Here is a 13,976-nt window from a genome sequence, read left to right as displayed (position 1 = left end):
ATATTCAGTAGAGTATATGGAATCAAGAGTTGGATAAATATAAAGTCACTTTGGTTTATGCCAATGGTTCAGACTCTGCAATAAACTATGGTAGTGAATGAGATCACCAAAAAAGAGTACAGAAAAAAAGAAGTCTAAGGACAAAAATGAAGAATGTTTATAGTTAGGGGATGAAATAATTAAGAGAGAGGAAAAAGAAAATCAACAATAAGGCCAAAGAGAAAGAAAAGTGGACATTTCAAGCCCTCAGAAGATTACTTCATCATAGAAGTCAAGGGGAGACAGTTCCAGGGAGAAGAGGGTGCCAGCAGTAAAGAGCTGAGGAGAGATTAAAGCAAAGGACGGAACATGAAGTTGGTGATCAGTATGATATTGTTAATTTTTATTAATTTCAGGAAAGTGATAAAGACAGAAGCCAAATATAAAGAATGAATAAATGAAGCATAATTAGAATGTAGAACTAGCATATTTCATCTACAGTGACAGAAATTTGAGCAATGAAGGGAAAGAGGGAACAATAGAAATGTTGAGAAGATAGTAGGGTATGGAGAAAGTTTTCCTCTGTGTAGGAGTCGGGGGTTCTCCACATGTTCATAGACAGAGGGGAAGAAACTGGTGGAAAGGCAAATTCAGGCAGTGTAGGAAGAACATGGACAACAAAGAAGCAATAGAGTGGGGCAGGGAGAATAGAGGACCAGAAAGCAAAATGGACAAAATTTGTGTCTTACATCAGGTATCCTAGAAACAGATCCTGGAATGAGAATTCAGTTCAGGAAATGGGAGAGAATCAGGATAGGAAAAGGGAAGAGGCCAAACAAAAGGTCAGCTGTGAGCAAGGTCCAGGTCTCCACTGATTACTTGGGGAGCTCTGGAGTATAAACCTCACTTGAGAGCAAGGGAATTTGGCTTTCAAACTCCCACCCAAACATTCATTGAATGAGGACAACCCTTGGGCGACCTATACCCCCAAGATTTCAAGCTCTCAGAATTGCTTGTGAAAGAAGAGTTGCTAGTTCCTGTTCTCTCAAGAAAAGTGCCTGTGGGAACTGTTAGAGACAAAGGACACAGAAGCTGGGGCTGGTGAATATAGAAAGAGGAAATAAGTCTGAGGGTGTCTAGGTGGAGCACCAGCAGAGTTTGGAACCCCAAGTTGGATGTCTTCTACCTTTGAGGTCTTCTGAAATATCTTGATCTTAAATGCCTATGCCCTTTTTTGATTATTGAAAGGATTAAATGAGGTAAATTTAAGTGAAAGCTTTGAATTAGGGAAATTTCTCTTCCTCGCTCTAATTTTGGAGATGGAGTGAAGAGATAGGATGGAACAATAAAATATATTTTAGCAATTAAAATTAGTGAAATTGAAGAAACTCAGGCTTGTAGGTGATAGCCATAAGAGTAAGGGTAGCAGCTTTAAATGGATAAATAAGTTTTGTTAAAACTATTGTGGTGACTAGAATATGAATAAAAGAACTTAAAGTAACATGAATCCAACTGGGATAGATTTCTAGGATCTAATTAGTATGTTTCTATGACCTAGAATAGAAATAGCACCTTAGCAGTAGCAAAAAACAAAAAAACAAAAAACAAAAAAACAAAACAAAACAAAAATAACACACACACACACACACACACACACACACGAGAGAGGGAGAGAGAGAGAGAGAGAGAGAGAGAGAGAAAGGGAACTGGTCGTGACAGATTCAAAGATGGATTGTAATGGAATAACCATGAGTTGCCGGTCAGGAGCTGAGGTCTAGAAGTTAGTCACGGAATCATGGAAACCTAAAACAGTATATTAAAGTCAGAGAGTAAGGAGTAAGGACACAAATGACTAAGACAACTCTATAAATTAAGAAATGATTTCAGAATTGGTAAAATTGGAAATAGAGCAGTCCCATGTGGTAATTAAGATGAGTGTGTGGCCTTGCTTATGTAAGGTAGGGGTAAAGGAGGGATATAGGTCCCTGGAACAGATGAGGTGAACGTGAGCTGAGATATTCACAAGGTCATCAACATGAGTCATGTGAAGTCCCTAAGAATGTCCACAGTGGAGGGAGAAGATGGCCAAGTTTTCAGTGAGTAGTAAAGCAATTAAATAAATTCAGTGGTCAGTTGTGATGGTGATGACGTGGTATGAGAAAGCAGGATGTGTGAATGTATGCTGTGAATGTTTTAAAATAAGTGAGTATAACCTCAGAGAAAGTTTTCTTTCTTATTTAAATCTTCTCTACTTTAATTTTCTCAGGTATCTCATGCAATGACTCTGCTGTCATCCTTAATTCATTCCTTTTGATGAAGCCTTTCTCTTTCAAATAAGATCAGATCTCTCTCATTTGAAACAAACAAACAAAAAAGAAAAAAAAACAATATCTTATTTCTCCCTGCATGTTTACTTCTCAACTTCTTAGAGAAGTTCTCAACTTCTGTTCCTTCCAGAATTGTTAAAATTTATCCATAGCCAAATTCATATTTTTTCTAGATTTCACACCATTTGCCTTCTCTTTGACATATTTTTTCAATGTTACCCACTCAAGAATTTATTTTCTCTATTACTTTCTCTAACTCCGAGTTCTCTTGCTCTCTCTCACCCCCTCCATGTACCTCCTCAACACATCTCTCTTCTCGTGTATGTCTTTATATGCCATTCCCTTTCTTGTTATATTTACCCTTCAAAACATATGTTCATGTTTTTTTACATCATTCAAAGCATTGCATCCAAAGTCTTATTTTCATTCCTTCACTTATATTTCCATTTTTCTTTAGAAAATCTTTGATTGTCCACTGTCATAGAAATTTAAGCATCCAGCTCTTTTTTTTTTTTTTTAAGATTTTATTTATTTATTTGACAGAGAGATCACAAGTAGGCAGACACAGGTAGAGATGGGGGGTAAGCAGGCTCCCTGCTGAGCAGAGAGCCCAATGTGGGGCTTGATACCAGGACCCTGGGATCATGACCTGAGCCAAAGGCAGACGCTTTAACCCACTAAGCCACCCAGGCACCCCACTGTCATAGAAATTTAATATATCCACCTACCTTTAATCTACTGACTTCTTTGCCTAGCTATTGTATGTCTTTTTGCCCTGACAAGATTGAAACTTACTTTAGGTTTTCTGTAGTTTTTCATCTGTCACTAACTTCTGTCATCTCTTGTATCCAGATGTTCTCTTAGATTTCCCATTTCTTTCCATCGCAACTGTGAGGTCAGCATAGACTCAGATGGAGTAGCTCATTAAATATTTTTGAATTCCTAATTTTAAGCCCCCCAAACAAAATTTACATTTTAATTCATAAAACAAGTAATCTTTGAAATATATAGCAATAATTCAAGTAATATTTACTCCATACCTCACTTCTTTTTAAGAATATTTCTTAAAAATTAATTAAGTCACATGGATAGATGTTTCTCAGTTTTTATAGTTAAGAATTGATACACCTTCTTAAATGCTATGCTGATTTTTAGGAAATGTTTATTAGAACATTGGCTTCCAGGAAATATTACATAGACTAGGTGTCAAAATTCATATCATATGAATAAAGTACAGCATTTTCATATTCTCGATGTTTGAAGTTAAAACATGTCAGGTATGTGATTTGGTGTGTGCTGTGAAGTGTGTAAACCTGGTGATTCACAGACCTGTACCCCTGGGGATAAAAATATATGTTTATAAAAAATAAAAATTAAAAAAAAAATAAATAAAAATAAAATAAAAAATAAGACTAAAAACAAACAAAAAAAAAAAAAAACAAAACATGTCAGGTAATGTTGCCAAAGAAAAAGGTGAACAATGATGGAGTAAATTAGCTGAATCCAAGATATAAATGGGTCTTGAAAGGTGGTCACGAAGCCTGTTCTGAACAATGGGGACTTGAAATCTTTTAAAATATAACCAAATACAAAATACAAAGCATGTATGAATTTACTTCAGCTTGAAAAATTAGTTTCTCGCTTCTGTTGACTTTTTGTAAGGCAATACTTCCTTTTAGAAAAACTGAAATGTAATAATTTTTTATGCTAAAAACTCACTTCCTACAGTAGGAATCACAGTATGTCACTTTGTATAATACCAAAAAAGTTGGTTAATTTTCCATAGTGTATTATCTCTAAGTGAAGCACAAATACTAATTTTTTTTAAACTGGACTATGCATTGTTTTGTTAATCTAGCTTTAGATATTTATGATCATAAATAATTTGCTGAAAAGTGTTTCTTTTCATAGGATTCAACTTAATATAGGATTTTAGTGTTTGACAACTACATATTGTCAAGTGGTCTTTGATTTTATATATATATATGTATATATGCTGTTAGAATATGCTTAACGATATACAAAAGATCTTGAATGATAGTTTAACTCATTTTGAGATAGCAAGAGTACAGCATAGCTTAACACTATATCCTAAAGTATGCGTTCATCTCAAGGCAAGATGACATATATAAAAAACAAGTCGATTTAAATTTGGTTTGCAGTGGAAATAATGGTGGAATCAGGCTGTTAGTATGTAATATTAAGATGCCACGATGATCAAATAACTCAGAACATCCCCCAAATTATAGGCAGCTACCTCTATAGGTCTCTAAGAAAAGCATATAAAGAAATTATAACAAATGGAAGAAAAGCATCACACTATTTTTCACTAGAAATTTCCTCAAAAATTCTGCTAACACCCTGTTTTAAAGCTAGCTAGGTTTTGCTCACCTGACCTTTTACTTTATGCTTCACCTTCACTCCTTAACCTCTAAACATGAATCTTAGATCTTATCCTCCCTGCTAAAAGCAGGAAAGGAGGACTGGAAGTAATAAAGATGCTTTGGGCTATCTCTTTAACTCAGTGGCTGATGGAGGAGAAAGAGAGGCCAGTAAGTTCATGCCAATTCCCACTACAGGAGGGAGCTTCTGGTTCAGAACACCAAAGTCATGTTGAATAGAAACCAGAAACAGCCACACATAAACGTATGAACTTACACTGATTTTTTAAAGGCTGACCAATAAAACTGTGGTTAAAGGGTAAAAGAGAAATTTGAAAGATTTGTTTCTCTATGCACCTATGGAAATTGTCTCAGTATCTTTCGATGTGGACTATCCAGGGTAGGTTGGATAGACTCATGTATTTGAGACAAGTTAGAGGTCATAAAACAAATTGTAGATTTCTGTATAATATTTTAAGAAATCTAAATCAGCTTATGAATACTGTAAGTCTAGGCTCTAAGAATCTAGGTATTAAATATTTCATAGGAAAATATATATATTTTAGGGACACATTAAATATAATATATTTGGGATACCAAAAATGAATAAAATATGACCTTTTACTCAGGAAAAACTTGTGAAACATGTAAATAGCAAAGTAATATCATATATGTATATGTGCATATTTATTAAAATGAGAATATGTACAATGAGGTAGGTATAAATTAATTAATTAAGGAACTAAATATAATACAAGCTATAAACATAATATGCTATCGCATTACAGATGCCAAATATATTTTTCTTTGTGAAGTATTATTGATACTTCTCCAGTATTGGCTGGGCATACACATAATAATTGTTTCACTCAATATTGTGAAGTAAGGAATCAAGAAGGAATCTGATGTAAAATGTAAGAATAACAGAAACCAGAGCAAAACCTGTAGAATAAATGATAAATATTATTTTAACTTTTAACAGAAAAAGAGAACAACCCAAATGGCCTAGATTTTTATTTTGGTTCAAAAGAAAAGTTCATTTCTGAATTGTTTATGGAAATGACAACTTCTCTCACCACTGTACATTTTCAGAGTTGAAGCCTGTACTTGTATGACTTTGAGACTTAAAGCTTAAATATTTAAATCAAATTAAATTAAATACTTAAAGTTTCAAGTGTTTCTACTGGCATTTTTTTAAGATAATTCTTTATTTACCCTTTTGCCTCTACCGTTAATCAGTGGGTTTCATGAGGGTTGCTAAGGCCACTAAATGTGGTATCATCAGCCGCCAGCACATAATAAGTACCTACTTGATATTTGTTATGTGAGTGCATGACTGCATTAAAAGAATACATTTGAGAATCATCCACCAAACTACAGACCAAAAAAAAAAAAAAAAAAAAAAAAAGAGTAGTGTTCAAGGTTATACTCTCTCTAGACTCTTCCTTTTAGCGCGTGTTCTGCTATCTGTGCCTGAGTTCTTTTTATATTAGAGTAACCTCTAAGCAATAGTAACACATTCAGGACACTTGAAAAGTGATTTGGGATTGGCATGGAATGCTTTCTCAAAACAAAACTGCACATTAAATGAAGAACAAGGAAATGTGAAGAAGCCCTCCCAGGAATAGAGAAGGTTCTACTTTACACCGTTTCCTCACAGGGGATGAAGGATGTCAATTCATGTACTCACGAAATGTATTCAGAGCTTTATATTATTTGCACGTACCCTAAAGATGGAGACATTGACATGTTGGCCTACAAAGCATTTGATTAGTATGAGTTTTAAGTTATTTTAATGAAACTGCTAAGGCATGGAAAATTGCAAGCAGGTTTTTGTCAGATAAAACTCATGCTCTCATAAAGGCTAGCTGCTATTGTTAATTTGTAGGGTTTTTGTTTTGTTTCTTTTTGTTTTTAGGTACTTTTTGCTGATAAAGTAACATAATGTTGACTTCCCAGTATGGCAGAGGGAACAATAATATATATATATTTTTAAGATTTTATTTATTTATTTGATACAGAAAGAGATCACTAGTGGTCAGAGAGGCAGGCAGAGAGAGGGGGAAGCAGACACCTTGCGGAGCAGAGAGCCCGATATGGGCTTGGTCCTAGGAGCCTGAGATCATGAGCTGAGCCAAAGGCAGAGAGGCTTAACCCACTGCGCCACCCAGATGTCCCAACAGGAACATTCTTGATTCTCAATCAAGGCATCTACCTATAAAAGAATTACATGATCTTCATTTGTGTGCCAGCATGGAAATTTTTGGTTTTATCTCATCTTTCCTTAGCATATCTGATAAAGTATATAATCATGCTATCTCATAAGGGCATAGGAATAGAAAGAAGTGGGAGGGTATTGTAAAAATTGAAACCCAGATCTGTTTCAAAGGAAATCGTTTAGCAGTTAAAAAGAGAATCTTAAATTCAAAAAAAGGATTGATTCGAATTAGTTGCTTTTCACTATTTTCTTATGTCTAAAAGCATCACATTTAATCCTGTTCTTTTTATCATAATTTGGCCTTATTCATTCTTTTCTTTCTATCTCACACTTTTTACCCTTCCCTACCAAAGCCAAAGCTTTATGTTAGCTTTATTTTTTGAAAAAAAAATTTATTTGTAATTATACAAGGGCATTTGTAATATTTTCTATATTTTTGAGCTTTAACTAATTTTGAGAGGAAAAAAAGATTTGTTTTCCTTTCTAAGTGTACCTGTATGTAAGGTAATTCTGATTATTGGTACAATGGTCATAAGATGCATTCAATAAACTTTTGGGGACTTTAGGATTTTCGGTGCTACCAAGTGGAATATTTTACCTGCTATTCAAATATCAATAATTAATTGGGCATTAATATTGGAACATAATGTGTATTCATTGCACATTTTCCTGCCAAAAACTTCAGTGTCTTATTAAGACAATGTGGATATTTGTGTTATGATGATTTCTGACATTATTCTTATAATCCTTTCAAACCAATTTTGGAATGTCCCATTTTTGATTTTGTGATTGTAAATTATATAACTGCAAGCCTCTGTAAATTCCCATATTACTAGGGAATAATATGGGAATATGGGAATAGTAAATTCCCATATTACTAGGACAAATTATTATCCAGAGAAACTTCAATTATACAACACAGCATTTGATTTAGACAATTCTGAACATTTCTAGGTCTGGAATAACCTTGAGAAGTATTTTTAGTGCTAGATTAACCAAGCTAATTCTCTAAAAGCAATTTCCTTCACTATATCATATACCTCAACAAACAATTCACTGTGGCAAATTTTGAACTCAAATGGGAACAAAATCAGTCTGTAATGCTGTCACTGAATCTTAATTTTCATGGGGTTTCAAAACCAGTGACAAAGATTTTAATTTCTTTCCTTTGTGAAAAATCACATTTAGATACCAAAATCTATGTTCATTAAAGTTATCTCAAGTACATCTATGTAAATTACTATCTTAAATTAGTTATAAATTTCTCCCTGCAGTTTTATAAGCTTAGTGTTCTTTTTCTACATTTAGTTATAATCCCTGAAGGTTCTCAAGGTGCTAATTCTATTCGATTCCTTATTTTTTAATTTCAGTTTAAGGAGCAAATAAATTACTCCTTTCCTAACACTCATAAAGTGTTGCTTAATTTTAGTAGGTATAGAATCCTTTAGTTTTATTAAGTTGATAAATTATTTAGCCATAAAAGTGATTCCCGTAGTCAGATCTGGCTTCATATATAATGATGATTTATCAAATTGCTATGGGAAATTTGAGTAAAATCTGTACTTAAGACAATTTTATTTTGGATAGTTTTTTTTTTTTTTTTAAAGATTTTATTTATTTATTTGACAGAGAGAGATCACAAGTAGACAGAGAGGCAGGCAGAGAAAGAGAGAGGAGGAAGCAGGCTCCCTGCTGAGCAAAGAGCCCGATGCGGGACTCGATCCCAGGACCCTGAGATCATGACCTGAGCCGAAGGCAGCGGCTTAACCCACTGAGCCACCCAGGCGCCCTATTTTGGATAGTTTTAATTCTTAAGTTTATAATCATTCATCAAGACTCCTGCATGGAAGTATTACAGATTTAAAATAAATAGGAACTACTTGAGAAAAAAGAACAAGAGAGACTTGTTTCTCAATACTAAGACCTTTTATCATGGCTTGTTTTGTGTTTTTAAGTATGAGGATCTTTGTTCTATTCCTTATACCTAGGGAAAAATAGCATTTGATATAAGATTATTATATCATTGTATTATATTTATACTTATCGAGACAACATAGAGAATACACCATAGGCCTGGGTTCATAAAGCCTGAGTGAAATTCCTGGCTTGAACCCTTCCTTGTCATCTATGAGATTGTAGATCATTAACTTCCAGAGCCACAGTTTCCATACCTGTGAGCATTAGAGCTTAAATATTATTAAATGGCTAATTTGCCCTGCTCACTCGAAGTAATATTTTTTATTATTCACTTAGTGCATTTGGAAGCAGATATTATTAAATAAAATGTATATTGTACATATTTCCTTTCATACTTGAACTCTGAAATATGTTAAAGTACATGACATGAATCTGACTGTCTGTGCTGGTTCCCACAGTACCTTCTTCCCAGTGTCACATCCTCCGCCATTTTAACACCGTGACTGACTAGTCATTTTAGGAGCATTATTAATGCTGAAAATTTTCTTTTAAAACATTAAATGGGGCAACAAATTTGGCCTCTCAGTAATCTAATTTATTTTTTTTAATATAATGAGAATCCCCATTAAAGTTTAAAAAAATTATTAACTTTAATGCAAGTGTAGATTTTTTTTCATGCCTGTTTCAGCATAGATCTAACCAATAAAATATTAGTTGGATTTCTTGCTATAGATTTCCCTTTATGATTTATAGAGCTTGTGAATATGAATGAAAGCTTCTTCAGGACTAATATACTTGGAATTCTAGCTACACCTCTTTTTCATCTGGTTGTAAAAGTCCAACACATTTATTTTATATAGCATTTTCAGGAAAAAAAATCAACTTTTAAAATAAATCAAAAAAAATATGCATAAAGGGAATACATATATTTTTATATAGTTTATCTTTTTTATGGATGAATAGTAAGTTCATTAAGTGGATACTAAATATGAATGTACATCTTTGATTTTTCTTTATCCAATCTCATTTTCTCATATATGATCACACATATATGTATTCTAATATGCACAGAATATTATCCAATTTTGCCTGAATGAATCAATGATTGCCATATTTTTCTAAAGTCTAATTGTCATTTTCTGATGGTTGGCTAAAAACTTCAGTGGGCACAGCTTCAGAAGAGTGGATCCTGAAAGCATATATTTTGCATTATAATATGTTTGTAATATAAATATTATATATGTTGAGTGAATGAGTGAAAAAAGCACAGATAACATGCCTTCTATTTTTCTACATTTAGTTTTTTGGTTGTGTTTTATTTCAGCATGCTCTGGATTTTCTTTTTGTATTTCATTTTCTTCCATATTCCATTTTGCTTTATGAGATTACTAAAATAGGAATGTCTACTTTTGTATGAATACGCACTTTATGATTGCTTCACAGGATAACTTACAAATTTCAAATTAGAATAGTTAGATTTAGCAATGTAATTAGATAGAATTGAAATTATAGTGCTTTTATGTATGCATTAATAAATCAAATATTTATCTATAACTAATTTTTATTTTAAAATTTTCTAATTTTCTAGTGCTGTAAGTGTCCTAGCACATGAAAAGGAGAAAAAAATCACTGACTTCCTTGAACTTATTGTCCAGTGGAGACAAAAGACATTAATAAAAAATAACGCTGTACAGAAATAGAAGAAATGTAACAGAGTAAATTTGCCACTCTAGTCCATGCAGAATGTATGGTACAGTAATCAGAACACAGAAGAATTTTTGAGGGAAATGATGTTTGAAATAGGAACAAGAGCAAATTAGTCAAACAGGTTGGAGAAGATCATTTCAGACAAGGAGTTGAATTTGCAAAGTATTCTGGAGGGATTTTAATCCATCCTTGTGATTTCTATGAATAATTAAATATTATTTACAATAAAAATTATTTTTATAAACAGAAACACATGAGTGTATTGATTTCTAAAATGTATTACTTTTGTTCTATTGGTATTGATGTTACTGCTTTATTATTAATAATTGTGTTTTGTGTCTATTTGCATATTACTATAAATCAACAATTTCATTTCAGATTCTTGTTCTGGACTGAATGGGGACAGATGCCTTGCATTGGAAAGGCTCGCTTAGATGGTTCAGAGAAGGTTATCCTTGTAAGCATGGGAATAGCATGGCCAAATGGTATCTCCATTGACTATGAGGTGTGTTGGATTTCTTAAGTATTTAAAGCGCATTAACTGCCAACTTGCATTAATCCATTCTTACTATTCCCTTGCTTTTTAATAAATCATTTAATCCCCAACTGCTTCTAATATTACTTTTCAATCGATCTTTAGGAAAACAAATTGTACTGGTGTGATGCTCGTACAGACAAAATAGAAAGAATCGACCTTGAGACTGGAGGGAATCGTGAGATGGTGCTGTCAGGGAGCAATGTGGATATGTTTTCAGTTGCAGTCTTTGGGGCTTACATCTACTGGTCTGACAGGTAATTTATTTTTTCATAAGTATTTGAGTCTCAAAATGTTATTTCAGTGCCAGTTGCTTTACCCTTGTAGGATTAGCCATTCCTTAGCAAGGTCATAAAACGGATCTCACAAAGCCATGTTATTTCCACAGAAAGTCAGGCACTCTCGCTTTTCCTGGCTCAAGTATTTCAATGTCACAGACTAAACTTGTTTTTTTTTTTTTTTCCCCCTTCTGCTTGGCCATCTGTTATCTTCAGTTTAAACAATTGACTTGATGTGAATTACTTAAAGATTGTTGATCATGTATGTTCAACTTCTTGTCAGAGCACATGCCAATGGGTCCATCAGAAGAGGCCACAAGAATGATGCCACAGAAACCATAACCATGAGAACAGGCCTTGGAGTCAACCTGAAGGAGGTTAAAATCTTTAATCGAGTAAGAGAGAAAGGTCAGCATTCTTATATAATGAATACATCTTATGTCATCCCCCTCCTATTTTTTCAACATTTATCAAACTTAAGTTAGGGATTCTTATCTGAATCAAAAAAACCTCAAAACTCTACTTTTTACATCTAATTTCCTACAAAAATCATACAGTACCCTAATGAGATGAATATATAATAGTTCATACATAGATATGTTTGCCTAGGGCAGTGTATGTATATGGAAGTGTTATATACCTGGAATGTCTTCATTATAGGTTTGGGCTAAGTAATATAAAGTATCTATATCTATTTCTATATCTATCTACTGAACAAAAAATGCATTGCATAATTAGGATACTATAGAATAAAAAGCAGACAAAAATATGTGTTTGGGGTTATATTTTGATATATAAAGTGATTATAGCTTCAGAAGTTTACTGTTGGTGTGAAATATTTCTGAAGTCATCACTTCTTTAAAATGTGTATTTTGAAACTCTTATGATGATGGTTTGGATTTTTTAAAAATTTACCTCAGTCAAATTAAGTGCCTATTTTATGCCATTAAATATCAATTTTAATGTCCATCGAAATAATTATAATTAATTTTATTGACATCAAAGATAGGTGTGATAATTTTAGAGCTGATGATGGATTCATGGAGGAAAATTAGCCTGATGGAGAAATCTTAATATATTACATCTTCCCTCCAAACTGAAGCAAAAACTTATGCTTAGTATACTTAGAAGGTTAGGTGCATTGCAGCTGTAAATTTCTTTGATAGCTTTCGTATTTCAGAGGCAAGATTTTAAAGCAGTGCGCACTTTGTTGGTGAATTCAGTTCATGTTTTGAAAGAATTGCTACTTGTGCTAAAGATTATAATACATAGAACCTATTGCAATTCAGCATCAAGTTTCAAAAAAGACTTATACACTTAACTGGCTGATTGAGGGAAAATTTTAATGCTTTTATTTGGATGGTGTTTGGAGCAGAAGAATGTGATCTTTGAAATAAGAAATCCACGATTTTAAACTGGTATAAAAAAAAATCAGTACTTTAGAGTACTTGATTTTTTTTCATTCACCAGTATTAAGAATAAAAAGACAGGGGCACCTGGGTGGCTCAGTGGATTAAGCCTCTGCCTTCAGCTCAGGTTATAATCTCAGGGTCCTGGGTCCAAACCCCACATCAGGCTTCTGTTCAGCAGGGTGCCTGCTTCCACCCATCTCTCTGCCTACTTGTGATCTCCTCTCTCTGTCAAATAAATAAATAAAATCTTTAAAAAAAATAAAAAGACAGACCAACATTATTTTTTAAATATTTCTGTAATAAAAAATAACTTGAAAAACAAAAGAAAAACACAAATATATGTTTGTGTACATATGTATATTTTTTTCCTTTTTAGGGACCAATATTTGTGCCAAAGACAATGGTGGATGTCAGCAACTCTGTCTTTATAGAGGAAATTCTCGGAGAACTTGCACTTGTGCCCATGGATATTTGGCAGAGGATGGAGTTACTTGCCTAAGGCATGAAGGCTATTTGCTGTATTCAGGGAGAACAATATTAAAAAGTATACATCTTTCTGATGAAACCAATTTAAATTCACCAATAAGGCCATATGAGAATCCACATTATTTCAAGAATGTCATAGCTTTGGCTTTTGACTACAATCAAAGAAGAAAAGGTACAAACCGAATCTTTTACAGTGATGCACACTTTGGAAATATACAGCTTATTAAAGATAACTGGGAAGACAGACAAGTAATCGTGGAAAGTAAGTACAATAATTTTTAAAAATAATTTGGTGAAATGAGTATCACTTGTATTAGCAGAGAAATTAGAGTGGTAATTGCATGTAGCAATTACATTTTTTTGCGTTTATGTTCAAGAATAATGCACCTATATTATCTGATCCGCCAAAGTCAAAAAATCAGTTTACTCTTAGCATGTCCTGTATGTATATTTTGATTATTAGTTTCTAATCTTGAACTTTCAATATATTCCTCTTTTCTTTCTATGTGATTTCCATATATCCCCCACATTTCCAATTTCACGATACTTGAGGTCAGTCCTTTTCATTACTTTTTAAATCGCAAATTAGTTTATTAAATTAATTGTAAAGTATTCAAGTAATATGGATTTAAAAATGAAATTTCTCACTCATCATTGCAATACCAATTCCATATACTCATCCACAGCTCATAGCTGTCATGCCTTCAGAATTTTTTTCATGTGTGTGTATGTAATT

The 13,976-nt window shown here is 33.1% G+C and overlaps 1 protein-coding gene across 1 annotated transcript in view; it reads left to right on the top strand.

Moving 5' to 3' along the window:
• Window positions 1-13,976, top strand: part of LRP1B (LDL receptor related protein 1B) — a 2,000,743-nt gene that overhangs the window by 1,488,915 nt on the left and 497,852 nt on the right. Inside the window, exons 38-41 of the mRNA XM_059166755.1 lie at window positions 10,908-11,034; window positions 11,170-11,321; window positions 11,626-11,750; window positions 13,131-13,502. Coding sequence (XP_059022738.1) covers window positions 10,908-11,034; window positions 11,170-11,321; window positions 11,626-11,750; window positions 13,131-13,502 — 776 coding nt within the window. The remainder of the gene's footprint in view (window positions 1-10,907; window positions 11,035-11,169; window positions 11,322-11,625; window positions 11,751-13,130; window positions 13,503-13,976) is intronic.

This window comes from Mustela lutreola, chromosome 3, assembly GCF_030435805.1.
Source record: "Mustela lutreola isolate mMusLut2 chromosome 3, mMusLut2.pri, whole genome shotgun sequence".
NCBI classification, from domain to species: Eukaryota; Metazoa; Chordata; class Mammalia; order Carnivora; family Mustelidae; genus Mustela; species Mustela lutreola.
The sequence above is the reverse complement of the archived record's forward strand: the minus strand, read 5'-3'. Positions and strand labels throughout refer to the sequence as shown.